The sequence below is a fragment of the Hylobates moloch genome, unplaced genomic scaffold (genome assembly GCF_009828535.3).
Source record: "Hylobates moloch isolate HMO894 unplaced genomic scaffold, HMol_V3 SCAFFOLD_5, whole genome shotgun sequence".
Lineage (NCBI taxonomy): Eukaryota > Metazoa > Chordata > Mammalia > Primates > Hylobatidae > Hylobates > Hylobates moloch.
The window spans coordinates 90,988,155-91,004,715 of NW_026652280.1; the positions used below are offsets into that span (position 1 = coordinate 90,988,155).

Consider the following 16,561-nt stretch of genomic DNA (forward strand, 5'->3'; position numbering starts at 1 on the left):
CTAGAGACTCCCCACTGTGCCTCACCTCTGACGACAGCCTACAAGGCCCAAAACGACCCAGAGCCTGCCCATCCTGGTGGGGATGTGATTTGGGTGGGGACATGAGTGCATGCCACGTGTGGGTACAGCAGAGACCTGGGGCAGGAAGTCAAGTAAACATGTCTCAAAGGAACACCCGTCTCATGGGCTCAGTGGGAACAGAGTTGTCAACAGGCCCATGTACCTGAAGCCATCAAGTTGGAAGGGAAGCCCCAATGGAATGCAGGTGCAGGTGACACACAGGCCACAGGAGGAGGAAGATTCTGGAACAAAGACATGGGCTGCAGGGTCAGCAGAAGCCTATGACCAGTGAAGGAAGAAGGTGGGGGTTGCAGGATCACAGAGCCCTTACCCAGGACAGCTGCAGTGGTGGGTTGTGCACCAATGCATGCAAAAAGCCTCACTGAAGGGGACCGAGAAGGGGCCACAGAGTGCCAACTGCAAGGGCTGACCTTAAGAGCAGGCAATGCATCAGCCACTCAGGGATAACCCTGAGGTCCTAACCACCCCCACTCCCCCATGTTCCTGTCCACTCCTGAGAGCAGCGTGGGGTGGGGCCTTTCTTCAGAGGGACTGAGGAGGCAGCCACGTGGCCCTGGGCCTCTCAGCTTCCAAGGGAAGCAGCAACTTGGGAACCTGGCTGGGTCTGAAGATGGTTCCACCCTTAGACTCCGAGGGTGGGGGCAGGGTAGGGAAAGAATTGAGGCCCACAGAACCCCTTGGCCAGGGCCTGCCACACATCCTGCTGCTTGGGTGAGGGGCTCCCACAGCAGTTCTTTCTCCTGCCTTGCACTGCAGAAGAGGACTGGTGTTTCCCCTGGGACACCGCCGGGGCTCTGGGCCCCATCTGCACTTCTGTGCTGGCAAATGCAAAAGAATTAGCTCAGCAACTTCCTCCCCTAATCCCCCACCCCCACTCTAAATACCTTGGAATCAAGAGAAAAGCCGAGTGGACGTTTTGAGCCTAATTCTCTTCAGCTGTGAGTGCGTCTGTGCGTGCGTGCTCTCGGGTGCACAGGCTTGCAAGGGAACCTTTTGAACCCCAAAGAGTAAAGCTGGAGAGAGTGCAAGGAACGCTAGCTCAGCCCCTACCATGTACAGATGAGGCAAACCAGACGCAAAAGGAGAATGGGACCTGCCCTCTGTCACACAGGGAGCTCAGGGAGTGGCCACCAGGTGCCCAGGCTCTCTGTCTCACACCCACCCCTGCAGCCTTGAGTCCCAAGAAGGTGACAAGGTGCAGGCGCCAAATCTCAAAGCCTTCCACAACCCACAGAACAATTCAGAAAGGGAGCTGGCCGTGACTGCAGCCCCCTCCCAGAATTCTGCCATGGTGCCCAAGGCCAGCCCTGGGCTCACCTCCCAGCCTGCCTGGCAGCCCCCATCTGCCTCTGGGGCTGGCCTGGAGACCGCCCAGCCTCACATGCTTCTCTAGCCAATTCCCACGTGTCTCTTGTCGCCCGACGAGACAACAAACCCCTCTCAGTCTCAGCCTGTTTTCCTCTCCACTCTTCCCCCAAAGGACTAGAGGAGGCGGGAGTGGGGGCACACAACAGGTGCGCTGGGCTGGCAGGCGGCGCTGGCTGATTGACGGCGCCCCGTGTGTGGTTAGGGGGTGAGGAGCAGAGGACACAGGACTCAGAACTGTCCTTCCTGACCACGTCTGGTGAGATGGTTACAAACAATAGTGACAGGCTCCTTGGCCTGGCAACCCCACTGCTAAGAGTAAACTCAAGGAGACCTCACGCAAGCATTCAAGGTGAGGTGCCCATGGAATATCACAGTGGGGGAATTTGTCAGGGAAAAATCCAAGTGCCCAGGAGCTTGGGGTCTGAGGTTCCAGGGTTAGGTAGAGGGCGGAGGCAAGCCCAGAACATGAAAATCTGTATGAACGAATCAACTACTTGTAAGATGTGTCCCCATCCAGGCCCACAATTAGAACCCACAGTTCTGTGAAGTGTAAGATCAAATAAGCTCAATTTTCATGATTTTACAAATCAGTTTTCAAGATAAAATCCTAACCAACACTCTTTTGTCATTCTTTAGTAGGAAGGGTGGACACCATTTTAAGTGAAATTGATTTAGGGAGCTTTTCAGCCTGTGTTCAACATCCTTGGATAAAACAACAAAGGTTGGGAGACAGCTCTGTGTCCAAGAGTGAGGACTGAAGGAGTCCACCAGGGTACCTCCATCTGGTGCAGCTAACAAAGGCCCAAAGAAAAATGGCCACATTTCGAAAATCTGTCTTTCCCACCAGAATGTAAACCCCACATGAGTAGGACTTTTATTCTGGTGAAATCTGTGAAATGACTCTGAAGACCTGGGCTCCTGCTCCCCTGACCTCCTGGGGAGGTAGAAATGGACATGCAGGGAGGGTGACCGGGGAGGATTCTGGCCTCCTGACGAAGGCTGAGGAAGGCCAGAGGAGGCCTGGGGGCCACGGTGAGGCTGGAATTGAGCTGCACCCCAAGCAGCAAGAAGGAGCAGGACAGGGGCCTGAGGCCATGCTCAACTCAACATTCCTGACCCTGTTTTCTGACATAATCTCTCTCATTTCCTACCTCAACGACTCCAAGAGGCTGTCAGCATCACCTCCATCCTACAGGTGGGGAAATGAGACTTGTCAGTATCTCTGCACTGCACAGTCCAGGCCAGGGTCAAGAATCCAGCCCTTCCCTGCTCTTTTTGGTCAGGGGCAGAGAATAATAGTGGTCACCAAGTGGGAGTTGTGATCCTTTGGATGTCAAGAGAGAGGCTGGGCACAGAGGAAGCAGGCAGACAGGCAGCTGATAATCTGTCCTGAGGAGGCAGGAAGGTGGGAAAGCCACTTGGGAGCTGAAGTTCCAAGCTCCATTTTCCCCTCAGACTTCACTTCTAAAACACAAGTTCAAAGATAATAACTATCAAGAATTTCAAGACAGTGACATTACAGCATGAAACCTTGAGTCTGGGGTGCACCTGAGCACTGGCTCTGAGTGATGGTACTGGTTGCACAGCTGCCTCTGGGACAGGCAGATGACAAAAACCTCCCAGCTAGGTGGTGAGGGTGGGTTGCACCCTGTAATCAGACACATGAACTCCCTGGGCCAGTGCGAAGGGACAGGCGCCCAGGGGACGTGTCACTTGTGCCCAGACTGCCTGTGGGCTGAGCAGGAGGCAGGGAGTGGACTCATCTGGGCGTCGTTGCTGAAGGCCAGAAAGGAATCTCTTGCTGCCTGAAAAAATGACACCATTTTCTCTTTCTCTTCTGGGCTGAAGAAAAACAAAACCCCCAACCCAGTCACCCTTGGAGAGAGATTCCTGGCTCTCCCGTAGACATATATTTTCGGCAGAGGCAGTGAAGATGAATGGCCTCCTTGCGTGCCTTGGTGGGGGGACGGCTGGCTCGCTTGGCTGGCTCCAGCCTCCCCCTTCCTCCTGTGTTTGAGGTCAACCCTGTGTTGGGGTTGTAACAACTTTCGAGAACATACCCAGAGTCCTGCATTCCAACACTGTTTTTGCAGTCCACATGGAAGGGCCAAACTGCCCCCAGCCTTGCCAGGGAAGCCTCAGGGTGTGAGCTTCCAGAAGGGGCTTTTGTGACCCAGGCTTTTGTCCCCAGGGTTTATGGCAATGCTTGGCATTCAGAAGGCGCGCGCCAGCGGCGCAGAGGGAACAGACAAGGGGAGGGGCCGGCAGACGCGGTCAAGTGTCAGGCCCGGGTGGGGGATGGGAGGTGGGCAGGGCGGGCCCGGCCGGGCGCTGCCCTTTGCAAAGTGGGTGGCCCGGCATGTCCCGGCCACCCCTGCCACTCACCCCCTGAGGTCCCAAGTTCTCGGGGTGAGCGGCAGACACGGGTGCTCCAGGCACAGCAGTGGGGGCTTCAGAACATCCCGATCCCCTGCATGGACCGGCTGTGAGGGGGGGAAAACGCCTCCCGCACCCGGTGCCACGGCGGTGGAGACCTTGCCCCGGTTCGAGGGTCGCTGCAGCAGTGCCGGTGGAGGGGCTGGTCTCGGGCGTGGCCTGGACGCCCACAGGCCTCCACACTGAGGGCCCATAGCAGTGTCGGAGTGCGGCCGCTGTCCTCACGCGGTCGCCCCGAGGTGGTGAACACATCACGCAAAGAACTGGCCCATGTCTCTGGCTCACCCCGGCGATGCCAACGCTGAGGCTGGCGCTGGCCCCGGCCCCGGCCCCAGCCCCCGGTGGTGTTCAGGGACGACGGGTGGGGGCAGGGAGGGCGGCGGCTCGCGCCACCTCACACCCAACCAGTGCCTCACGCGGCACTAGACCCGCTGGGCCAATCTGAGCCCGGGTGGCATCGAAACCAGACCCTTTCGGCCAATGACAGGACACAACACATCACTTTCCGCGCCCAGCCAATCCGTGCAGAGGCCCGCCGCAGGCCTTCCCCCGCTGCCGCCCAATCAGCAGGTGGGGGGCGGTCGCCACGTCAGCTGCAGCGGGGGCAGTCGGAGTGCTGCAGCAGTCTCCAGGCAGAACGGTCACCGCGTCGCCTCAGCACGGACTTCCAGGGAGCTCCTCAGCAAGATCCTGCCAGGGCGCCCCTCAGCGCGATTCTGCCGGGGTTCCCCTCAGCGTGGTCCTCCCCTGCATGCCCCTCAGCGTGGCTCTCCCCGGGGCTCCTCAGCGCGATTCTCCGGGTGCGCCCCTCAGCGCGGTCCTCCCCGGTGCGTCCGTCATCGTGGTTCTCCCCGGCGTGCCCCTCGGCGTGGTTCTCCCCGGGGTCCCTCGGTGCCGTTCTCCTCGGGGCTCCTCGGCGTGGTTCTCCCTGGGGCTCCTCGGCGCGGCGCTCTCCTGGAGGCTCCTCAGCGCGGTTCTCCGGGGTCTCCTCAGCGCGGCGCTCTTCCAGGGGCTCCTCAGCGCGGTGCTCTCCTGGGGGCTCCTCGGCGCGGTTCTCCCCGGGGTGTCCTCAGCTCCTCAGCGCCGTTCTCCCCGGGGGCTCCTCAGCGCGGTTCTCCCTGGGGGCTCCTCGGCGCGGTTCTCCCTCGGGCACCCGGGGCTTTTCGGCACGGTTCTCCCCAGGGGCTCCTCGGCGCGGTTCTCCCCGGGGCACCCGGGGCTTTTCGGCGCGGTTCTCCCCGGGGGCTCCTCGGCGCGGTTCTCCCCGGGGCACCCGGGGCTTTTTGGCGCGGTTCTCCCCGGGGGCTCCTCAGCACGGTTCTCCTCCGCGCGGTTCTCCCTAGGGTTCCTCAGCTCGGTTTTCCCCAGGAGCTCCTCAGCGCGACTCTGTCTCTGGGGCTCCTCAGCGGGGTTCTCCCCGTCGGCTCCTCAGCACGGTGCTCTCCCGGGGGATCCTCAGCGCGGTTCTCCCAGACTCGTCAGCGCAGCCCTCCCCATCTCTCTGGGAGGGTTTGAACACGGTCATCACGGAACTGGGCGGACGGCGCAGGACGGGTGATCACTGGCGTTGCTGAGGTGAGCTGTGTGCCCCGTGGCCGTCCCAGATCCCAGGCGTCAGCAGTGCAGCCTGGCCTGGGCAGTGCGCTCCCATCTGCACCTTATGGACAGCGTGGCCAGGGTCGAGGTCCGAGTTCCTGGCCGCGTCCCAAGGATGGGATTCCGGGTCTGTAGTTCTCGTGGTGGTTCAGAGTGGGCTGAATTGGGATTGGAGTCTGGAATCCGCATCTTGGTTCTGAGTCCGCGCTATTGGTATGGAAGTTGGGAATCCACGTTGTGATTTTGAGTCAAAGCCCGAATTGGGACCGGAGTCGGAAATCCACTTAGTGGTTCTGAGTCAGGGCCCGAATTAGGATCGGAGTTGGGAATCTCCGTTGTGGTTCTGAGTTAGGTATCCTAGTTGGGATCAGAATTCGGGTCTAGGGTCCACATCCTGGCTGGGAGTTTGCCTGAGTTGGGATCTGAGTAGTTGGGGTCCCAGTCAGTCCAGGTCTGGAGTCCGCATGGTGGTTTTAGGTTGGGCCTCATTAGGGACAGAGGATCGGGAGTCTGAGTTGGGGACCTGAATCCCGGTCTGGAGTCTGCATCATGGCTCTGAGTTGGGATCCAAGGGAGGTCCGAGTTGGCGACTGGAGTCAGGGTCTGGAGTCTGTCTTTGGGTAGAGGTTCTGAATGGGGGGCTCTGCGTTAAGAGATTGGGATTGGGGTTAGAGGTGTGAGTGGGGTATGGGGGTCAGGAATTGAAGTCGAAGTTCTGCATCTAGGTGGGGATTCTGAGTCAGGAATTAGGGGGTGAAGTAAAGGTTGCAGTCTGAGTTGGGGGTCGTGATCACCTGCCAGGTGAGAGGTAGTGGTAGAAGTCTTGGTCATATTGGAGATGAGAGTTGATTGGATGGCGGTCTCAGTCTGGGTAGTAGGCTTGAAGGGCCACCACTATGTTCAGATCCCAGTGCCCCACTGCGGTCCTTGAGCAGGTCAAATAGCCTTTTCTATAAGATTGGGGGCTCCTCGGCGCGGTTCTCCCCGGGGGACCCGGGACTTTTCAGCGCGGTTGCCCTGGGGGCTCCTCGGCGCCGTTCTCCCGGGGGCACCCGGGGCTTTTCGGCGCGGTTCTCCCCGGGGGCTCCTCGGCGTGGTTCTCCCCGGGGCACAGAACTGTTCTGGGTATGAAAGAGAATAATTCATCCAGGTAGGATAGTTCTGTCTTAGATTATCACAAAGTATAAAAACTTTCCTGATAATATCCACATTTGATGTGCATTTACCAGTTCTTTCTTTACTGTGGTGCCCCTCTCGCTAGACCAGAAGCTCCCAGGGAGGAGCTCTGTTTTGTTTTCTGCTGCCTGCTCTGTACCCAGCCAAGAGCCTGATACACAGCCTTACTCAGTCAGTACTTGAAGGAAAGCAGGCAGGCAGGATTAACCAGATTTCTATGGTGTCTCAAATGATCCATTTCTGCACCTGTTTTCCAGATACTCACTAGGAGAAAAATTTAAGGATTGAGTTGCTTGATTATGGTTGTATTTTAATGTGTTTCCTAACATGCTGAGGAGAAAAGTGGGTCTGTTTCAGGATTTATGCTCCGGCTAGAGGGATTTTTTTAAATTGCGAATCAGAGCATGTCCAAATTCAGATAGAGAGCACAAGAAAACTATAAAGAATTTCCCTTATGAATGTAGATGCAGAAGTTCCGTGTACAATGCTAGCTAACTGAATCCAATAATATATATTAAACAACAATTCTTAAACAAATGGGGTTTCTCTTAGGAATGCAAAGATGATCCAATATCAGAAACTTTATCCATGTAATTCACATTAAGAGGCTACAGGAGAAAAACCATATGGTTCTCTCAATAGAGGCAGAAAAAATGATGTGATAAAGTTTAACGCCTCTGTGTGATTTTGGGGTAGTGGAGGACACCATTTAGCAAGCCAGGACTAGAGAGGAACTTCTTCAACTTGATACAAGTTATAAACCAAAACTTAACTTTTCAGTAAAGTTGATAGAGAAATTAAAAGTGTATCATTCTCTTTAAGATAAGGAGTAGGCCAAGGATGTCATCCTGGCCATACCCTAATACAAGAAAAAGAAATGGAGATGTGAGGATCGGGTAGGAAGTGATAAAACTTAGTGTAACTCATAGGATTGATGGTCTCAAACATTTTGGTGTTACGACTTGTTGTATTCTTAAAAGTTATTGAAACCCCTAAAGGGCTTTTCTTGATAGAGATTCTATCTATTGATAGTTACCATCTTAGAAGTTAAAACTAAGAAATGTTTAAAGCAGAACTATACAAGCACATATTCCAGTGGGGTCATGGTGTGCTGCCTCTGGAAAACTCTTTATCTTTGTGAGAATGAAAGAAAAGGCAAATAATGTCTGAGTATTATTATGAAAATGTTTTTGACCTTTCCTGAAAGGGTCTGGGGGGCTCTCTGGAATCCCCAGACTACACTTTGAAAATTACTGGGCCACATGGAAAAAAAATTAAGAAACTTACAACTAAAGAGAGATTTCAGATTTTAGAGAGGTTTTGGATATAAGATCAGTGTACTCAAAACAAAAAACAAAAACAAACCACATTTCTTTATGCCAATAGCAACTGACTAAAAAAAAGCATAATAGAGATTAGGACAGCAATCAGAATAGCAGCAAAGTTTATACCAGTCTCGGAATTAACAAAGACGATGACTTTTATGGAAAAAATTTTAAAACTCTATTGGAGGATATAGAGGGAGATCTTTCCATATGCAGAGACATTTTATTTTCTTGAATGGGGCAACTTGGCACTAGAATGACGTCAGGATTTTCCAAATCTGTAAGTTCAGTAGGACTCCACTCAAACTTCCAGTTGGAGGGCTTGAGTAATTTAACAAACATATTCTAAAATGTATGTGGAAGACAAATATTTGTAAATGCCAACTGAACTTTTAAAAAGGAGAGCAGAGGACTTCTGCTGGCAGATACCAGGGCACACGCCAAGCTTCAGCAATCAGGGCGGTGTGGTGACAGAGACCCAGAAGAGAGCTCAGAGGTAACTCCAAGTCTAGAGGAAGGGGACATGTGATGAAGGTGGCACCACATATCAATGGGGACTGTTCAGAAGATGACGTTGGAAAGCCAGACTAAAATGGAGGAATAGGAATATGGATTCCTAACTGAGCCCCTAGGAAAAGTAGGCTCCAAATGGACTAAAGATTTGAAAGCAAAAGGTAGTTGCCATTTGTTTAATAGGAGAAAAAATGAATAATCTCCAGGGCCAGGGTGGCCGTGGGGTTCTTAAACAGGATCCAGAAAGCACAGACCTCAAGATTAAAATGTATGAACTTGAATGCATTAATGATTATGGATTAAGGATTTCTGTTAAATAAATCCATCATGGCAAGGGTCAGGACTGTTTTCATAATAACACTAAGGAAACGATTTGCCTTTTTCACTTTTACACTCATGAATGTAACTTTGCCATGACTAGTTACAAGATATTTGAAACAATTAAAGCCGAGGAGGGAACAACAGCTAAAATATACCAGAAAGCACCACAAATCATTAAGAAAAAGGTAGGAAGATTGCCAGTTTGCAGGAGGGTTAACAAACAGATGAAAATTTGCCCAAGCTAATCAGTTATCAGAGAAATGTAAATGAAAGCAACAGCTATCCTTCATAGGAGAAGCATTAGCAAGTAGGATAAGGCCAAGTGTTGGCAGAAGGCAGGGAACAAGCCTCCCTGTGTGCTGCAGGTGGGGACGGAGACAGGCACAGACGTTCTGAAGAGCCGGCCAACACTTCTTCCTCAAATAAAATATTTTATACCTGTGGCCCAGCAGTTTCCCTCTTAAGTAAACATGCTGGAGCAGTTCTCACCCAGAACAACGAGAGGCTGTGTGTGTGCACGCTCAGGGCAGCGTGGCCCATAGGGGTGGGCAGTTGGAGCCGGTCACTGTGGTTAGGAGCAGGGGACTAGATGTACACTTCACAAGATAGAGACGTGTGGAAACACAGTGCTGAGTGACACAAATGCCAAACAGAACGAGGGCCTCAGTACATGACTGTGTATTTAAATTAAAATTACACACCACCCAGACACGCAGTACTAGGGAGTGCTCGTGAATGCACACACACACAATGACATAAATAAATTACCCTGGAGCAGCTGTTTGTGTAGGGAGGAGACCGAGGATAGAGATGAAGTGGAAAAGCATGGAGAGGAAGAGAGCAGCGACTTTATGCAGACCCTTACAGGGTGACAGTGTTTCATAGGCTGAGGGCTGTGATCAACTCTGTGCAGATTCCCAAAAGCCAAGAACGAACGAATGAATGTGCCTCCATGACTCTCCTGCCAGATACCCTCTAGTGGCTTCTATTTCTAGGAAATAAAATTCAAATTCCATCAGGTTTTTACAAGATCTGCCCTGCTTACCTCTCTGACCACTGTCCTCCCTCACTGAGCTTTGGCTCTGCCAGCCTTCTTCTTTGTTAAATCTGCCAAGTATCCCTCCTGCCCCAAGGCCTTCACCACCTCTGCCTGGCTTGTCTTTTCTGGTGATCTTCTCTTGACAATTCCTTCTTATTATTTAAATCTCACAGGAAATTTTGCTCTGACCTGCTATATCTGTCATCTCCTTCAGTCACTCACTAGCTGAGGACTATATTTCAAGTCTCTGCAAAGCACAGGCTACGCTTTTCTACTTCCTTAGGCATCTACTTATTTGTTGGCTGCCTATCTCTTCCACCGGAAGGGAGGCCCCAAGAGAGCATATCTGTCTTCTATATAGGGTCCGCACATGGTGGGTGTGTCACAGATTTCTGTTGAATGGTTTCATTCATTTACTGAATGAAGGAAGAGGCCAGGCCAGGAAAGTGTGCATCCATTTTCACAACTCAGTGAGAAAGCAAATAGCATGTCAAAATCTGACCCCTTGCAACCAGGGTTTCTTAGCCAACCACACTGGTAATGCTTGGGACAGGATGTATCTTTGTTGTGAGGGGCTGTCATTTATATTGTAAGATGTTTAGCACCCTGCCTGGTCTCTATCTAGTAGAGATTAGTAATTCTCCCACAGTTGTGATAGCCAAAAATGTCTCCAGACATTGCCATATATCCCCTGGGGGGGCACCGCAGATGACAACTACTTCCTTAGACCAGCTCTTGGGACTGGGATGGTGTCTCTGCTCTGGCTCTTTAAAGGCAGCAGGCCCTGGCTTGCATCCTGCCATATCTAACACCTATAGCATCACCACCTTTGTGAGAAAGACCCCGGCCCAGGCCTGGCCAATCAGAGTACCCTCTTCCCTGGTCAGCAGTATAATTTCAGTTTGGCAAGCACTTCCAGTCCCACAACCTATGGGCTGCCACCCAGAGGTTTAGTTGGAACTATGTTTCAGCTGCGGTCCTTCAGCCATCTATGGCATGGGCACCTGTGGCTTGACCAAGTTGGAGGTGGCCTAGAGAGGCCAGGCTGGGCCTGCTCACCTTCTCCAGTTAGTGCAGACTGATGAATGAGTGGTTCTCGGCGGATACCAGATCCAGGTTTGCAGTACACTCCAGGAGGAGGACGAGAAGGGTTTCCCTCAGAGCAGGCCTGGATGGGAGGGCAAGGGGTGGCCTCTAATACTGCCTCTCCTTCCGGTACCTTTATCAGCCTGTGCCATGCTCCTCTGAACTGGTCAGCCCCAGCATGTCCAGGTTACTGGCAGGAGCCTGGATAACCCAGGGTTCCAGTCACACCAGCCAGGAAGGCCCATGAGGCTGGAGCGTACCCAGTCTCTGGCTGCTCTGTCTGCAGAACTAGAAGCCTTTCTCCCAGAGCCTTTCCTAGGGCTAGGCGAGGCTCTTGTTTGCAATTTAAATGTGGCCTCATTTATGGAAGAATCCCTGCTCGTCCGAAAAGCCTTGGGCTCAACCTCCCTAGCAGCCCGGGCCTCAGCCAGGAGAAGAAATGGATCTAAAAGGCCTTTCTCCTGCTAATTGTAGCAATTAGCATTAGAGAATGGGGACTCGATGGGGGGCCAGCGCCTGGCAAAACAAGCTTATTCCCAGCTTAGGCCCAGGCCCAGCTCCACACACTGCTGCTTGGCCATACTCGGCCCCCACCCAGGGTCTGGCTGGCTTCAGGACAGGGAGAGAGGGCCCAGGCCTGCGGGTGCTAAGAGCAGTTGTGGAGGGTGTGCATCTGAGATGTTAAGACTGGTAGCTGTACAGGTAGCCCTGGGCTATGACTTGTGGTCCTCTCAGAAAAGGGCCTGACTGGAACGCAGAGCCAGACCAGATCAGATATTCATGAGCGGATCATAGAGTATAGACTGAGGGCTATCTGGTGATGTGACAGAAAGTAGTCTTGGAGCAAATGACTCTTAGAGAGTAAGGAGCCATTCCCCTGTATGGCTAACTGGAAGCCTTTCTCTCCCCCTACTCCAGAAAGGACTTCCTGTTCCTTCACTGACTGTGCTTGCTTATGAGGCTTCTGGAAACCAGGAGAGTTCAGTGGGCCTCATTATTGAGCGTATGGGCACCACAACCTGCTTGAGACATAGGCCATGCTACAGTTGATTTTAGCCAACTTGCTGCATCTACACAGCACAGTGCCTTCCCAGGCAGTGAATTATGTCTAACAGGCAGGGGAATGATCATTGCCTCATTTTAGGGATGCAGTCATTCAAGAAATATTTGTCAAACACTCTCACCAGGTACTAGACCCTGGCCCAGAGGGAGGGATTTGATAGGAGCAGGGACCTGCCTACCCTCTGAGGGTTTGTGGACAAAGGGGAGAAAGACTAACTAATGTTGAGGGACCGTTTGCACCCTGAGTGGAGTGCTGAGGCCTGGGAGCACAGAAGGTGTATAGCAGGAACCCACTGGAACTAGCCTGGGGTCTGAGAAACTCCCTTGGGGAAAGTGGCAAGGGCAGGCCAAGGGCCCTCTGGTGGTAGGGAGCCCGTGAGCACCTGGGATGGAAAGAAGCCAAGCATCTGAACTACCAGAAAGGCAGCTGCAGGATTAAGCAAGACCCACAGGTCTCTAAACTTTGAAAGGATTTCTGTCCACTGAGTAGATAATTGATTGGAATGGGGCAGGGGATGTGAGAATGCCAATTAGGAGGTGCCTGCAGTACAGAGAAATGGTAGCCTATTAGGGCAGTGGCAATAGGGATGGAGGGAAGCAGGGAACCTCTAGAACTATGGATGGGTGAAGTAAGCCTGGCTTGGTGATGGGCTTGATGCAGGTGGTGAGGAAGCGGGTGTATCGGAAATGACCCCAGAACTTCTGGCTTGTGCCACTGAAAGGATGGCTGACAGACAGGGGCCTTCAGTAGAGTGGGCTATAAAATGATGGATGCTGTGGAGAGGAGGTGGGGGCAGGTGACTGGAATGTGGGTCTGGCTGGGTTGGAGAGACATTTGGGGGGTCAAGGCCTCACAGGTGGTCTGGAAGCCCTTGGTGCTGAGGGAACAGCTTAGGTAAATGGTTTGCATAGAGAAAGGCACTGGCATTTAGTGGCCACGCCAGAAGGGAAAACCCGCCAAAGAGACTGAGGATAGAGCCAGAGAGATGGCAAGAAAGCCAGGAGAACTGGAGGGATGGAAAAGAGGACCTAGGGGTCATGGTCCTGGCAGAGGTCACATTAGATCCAGTGCTTGTGATTCTCTGATTGCTGGCAATGGATGGCCACTGGCCTGCAAATGGCCCTAGTGGAATGTCCCCTGCCTGTGTGGCTCCCTGTGGGCTGCCTTTCCCTGGACAGATGGGGAGAGACCCCTTCCCCACCTGGTTGTCTGTTTCACCCTTGGAACTGTGGCGGTAAAGAGGACCTCCCCACAGTATGTGCAGGGAACAAGCTGGGTTGACTCCCTCAGGGAGGCCTCGTCCTTGCTGAGGTATTTCATAACCTCAGAAGGATAGAGAAATCCCCCCAACTTTAATGCACAGCCAAGCAAGCTGAAAAATGGCCTTGAATAGGCTGAGATGAAAAAACAAAGAGGCTGTCAACATCAGAGACTCAGTGGGGGCAGGGAGCTTCAGTGGACTCCCCACAGACAGCAGTTCCTGGGCTTCTATGCCCAGACCCAGAGGCCTGAGCCAAAGATGTCAGGATGGGTGGTCACTGTAAGGGCAGTGGATTGCAGCTCAGAGGCGACAGATCACCTTTTTGTTGTCATCTCTCCTTCCTGATTAGTGGCTCAAACGGCCTTCCGAGACTCAAGGGGTTAACTGCAGATCCTCTAACTCCTCCACTTGCTAATTTTTAAACACAGCTGAGCTCTGAGCACCCCTCCCAAGGCTGTGAGAGGCCAGAGGCCAGCACAGACTCTGCACCAGGTCTGCACAGCCTCCACCCCTACTGTTGTCAGGAATCTGCAGGCATCTAGAACAAAGGTGCCTCCATTATTTCCCTCACCCAGCATATCCTGATACCTGAGCCAAGACTTCACCCAGAGCTTTTGCCCACTTCATTGATGGTCTGGTGGGCTTTTGTTGACACATACCCGTGACTCCCAAATGAAACTTTAAGGTTGGCTTAAAGCAGCTGGGACCTACACATGACAAAACCCAGATGGAAACAGTGGCTTACACTCCTGTGTCCCTAAAGATACCTGCTCCTAACAGTGGGAATGCCAAAGCCTGGAAGCTGGAAGTCAAGGAGACAGGGAGCTCCCTCCTGCTGACCCCCTGCCAGGCCACATCCACCTAAGGGATTTGGGATCATACTCCATCTTCAACCACTGGGATCAAATGGAAAACCCTCAGGAATTCTGAGAGACAGCCCCTACACCTATGTGCGCTGACACACATACACTGACAAATACGCATTCTGACACATGTATAAACATGTACATACATGCGCCCCACTCCCTGCCAGGAGGTGGGTTCTGTCCCATCTTTGACATGTTACTTCTTGTCCTTCCCTAAGCCCAGTGGCACTTTCTTTGTGATAGGTGCTGAGACCCCCCCGACTGGGCCCAGTTGCTGTTCCCAGGACCCAGCCTCTGCTCTTATCTTACCCAACTCTAGCTCCTAGGACCCCAGCTTTTCGCAGGGAGAGAGAGAGTTCTTTTGGCCTGGCACATGTTCCATGCCAAGTAGTTGAAACAGCAGCTGCAGGGCAGCCTCAGACTTGACATCATTTAATCCTTGTGACAATCCTACAGGGAGGAAGACACTACACATATGTGCAGATGCAGCAAAGAGCAGCTCAGCCACATGGAATGACTTGCTTGAGGTCACCGGACACTTGACACAACAGAGTTTAGCCCAGTCTCTGGAGAGACCAGCCTGCCACATCCTGTCATGCTGGGGAGGGCTGCCAGCTTTTGTCCCTGCTCCCCCAGTTCTAACCCCGGAAGAGTGATTGTCCCTGCTGTGCCTTCAGCCCAGACAGAAGCAGGCTAGAAGAGGGGAGGAGAGGCAGGGCTGGCCCTTGGAAGGCTCACCTTCCTCACCAGTTCTCTGCTTGGGCAAAGGTCTTCCAAGCAGCCAGGCTCTGAGGCTAGTCACTGTCATCGTTGGGTGAGGCAGCCTGGGAGTACCAGAATTTGGAGCAGTTGGGAACCTTCCCCAGGGAAGGGGCTGGACAGGCAGGGGTGGGTGCTCAGTGGCAGGCCACAACCAGGCACCTGGGAGGGCCAAGCACCACGTTGAGAACGCAGTGCTTCCCTTCCCCTCCTAGGCTGCTCAGGAACCCATCAGCCTCCTGTAAACAAATGAGACCAAGTCTCTGGCACTCTTGGCCCAGGTGCAAAGGGCAGCTGCCCCTACAGCTACTCACTCTGCCCTGGCCCTCTCAGGAGGCTATGTGACCTCTGCACCTGCTGGCTTGTTTTGTTCCTAAAATACCTGGATGCTTGAGAATCTAGAAGACACCACTGCTAACAGATTTCCACATCATTCATTCTGTTCTTCCTGTGCAAGCTTCATGCTGGGACAGGGACCATAAAACAAGGTGACCCAAAACTTTCAGCAGAATGCAGGTAGGCAGAGCAGAGGTCTCTGGGAGTGTCATTCCAAGGCAGTGTCTTCCTCCTCCCCTATGCTCCCCATTTCCCAAGAGTGGGCTTCTTCCACCCCACTCAGGCACCTCTTCCCAAGGCTGACCTGAAGGCCTCAAGCTCTTCAGATAGGGGCAGTCCTGAGGTGGCATTGAGTCTTAGGGTTGGAGTGGGAGATATCTGTGCAAAGGCTGATAGGAACGTCCTCCAAGGGCTGACTTCAAAGCTTGGCCTAAACCACTGCCTCAAAGTCTGAGCTGTTTGCACAGAAAAGGAGGAGGGGCAGGCCCTTGAGCCACCTGTAGCTCTCCTTAGGGTCTCAGGCTTTCACACCAGGGCAGGCCTTGGGCCAGACTACCCAACTTCCAGGCCGGATGTGCCACCAGGGAGGAGGAGGTAACTGCCCCTCAAAACCCTGCAACCCAGGACTCCAGGATTCCAACCCAGGGACCTGCAGTCTCCCCTGCTCTCCAGATCAGACCCCTACTCTCAGAGCCATAGGCCCAGTGGGGGACAGCCTGTGAGAGAGGCCTGTATGGGGTGGCCCTAGCCCCACCTTAGCTTCCAACCTGACCTTGCTGCATGACCTCTGGCCCAGCCCTCTCCACCTGAAGTGCCATCTCTCTTTGTGGGGTGGGCTGGGTGGGCCAGGTGGGCTGCGTGTGGGGGAGGGCAAGTATATAGGTGTGGTATAGGTGGAAACTGCTGCAGTACCCAGCAGCAGCTCAGAGCCAGGCCACTCAATTTGTATGCCAGCCCCAGCTGGGCCTAGGCACGTGGTGTGTGGAAATGAACAAAGCAGGCAGCTCTAGGGTTAGGAGGCAGGTCCAGAGCTCACCCAGGCGCAGCACAAGATGAGTGCCTGGCCTCAGTGAGTGAGCACTGGCTGCTATGCGGCTGTGGTGTGGAACCTTGACACCAGGGCCACTGGCCTGGCTGTGTGACCTCTACCTCATCACCCAGAGCAGGGCAACCAGAGGCAGAGCCTCAGCATGGTGTTCTCCTGTGAAATAGTGATGGCACAGGCAGGGACTGGGGCCCAGTGCCTACACGGAGGATCAGCAAAAGATGGCAGTTATTGAAACCACTACGGGGAAGTTCCCCCGACACGAGAGGAAGACCCCCATGGAAGCTGCG

General features: G+C 53.4%; 2 protein-coding genes across 6 annotated transcripts in view; one reads left to right on the forward strand and one right to left on the reverse strand.

Annotated features, from left to right (window-relative positions):
• Positions 1 to 16,561, reverse strand: part of KCNQ1 (potassium voltage-gated channel subfamily Q member 1) — a 396,978-nt gene that overhangs the window by 145,745 nt on the left and 234,672 nt on the right. The window lies entirely within an intron of this gene.
• LOC116469142 (collagen alpha-1(IV) chain-like) lies at positions 4,526 to 15,886 on the forward strand. Its single transcript, XM_058439074.1, has 2 exons — positions 4,526 to 5,460; positions 14,588 to 15,886. The coding sequence occupies exon 1, from the start codon at positions 4,637 to 4,639 to the stop codon at positions 5,441 to 5,443; it is 807 nt and encodes a 268-aa protein (XP_058295057.1). The 5' UTR covers positions 4,526 to 4,636; the 3' UTR covers positions 5,444 to 5,460; positions 14,588 to 15,886.

Bases quoted from the DNA above. Each gene is read 5' to 3' on its own strand.
- LOC116469142 (XM_058439074.1), top strand. From the start codon at position 4,637: ATGCCCCTCAGCGTGGCTCTCCCCGGGGCTCCTCAGCGCGATTCTCCG.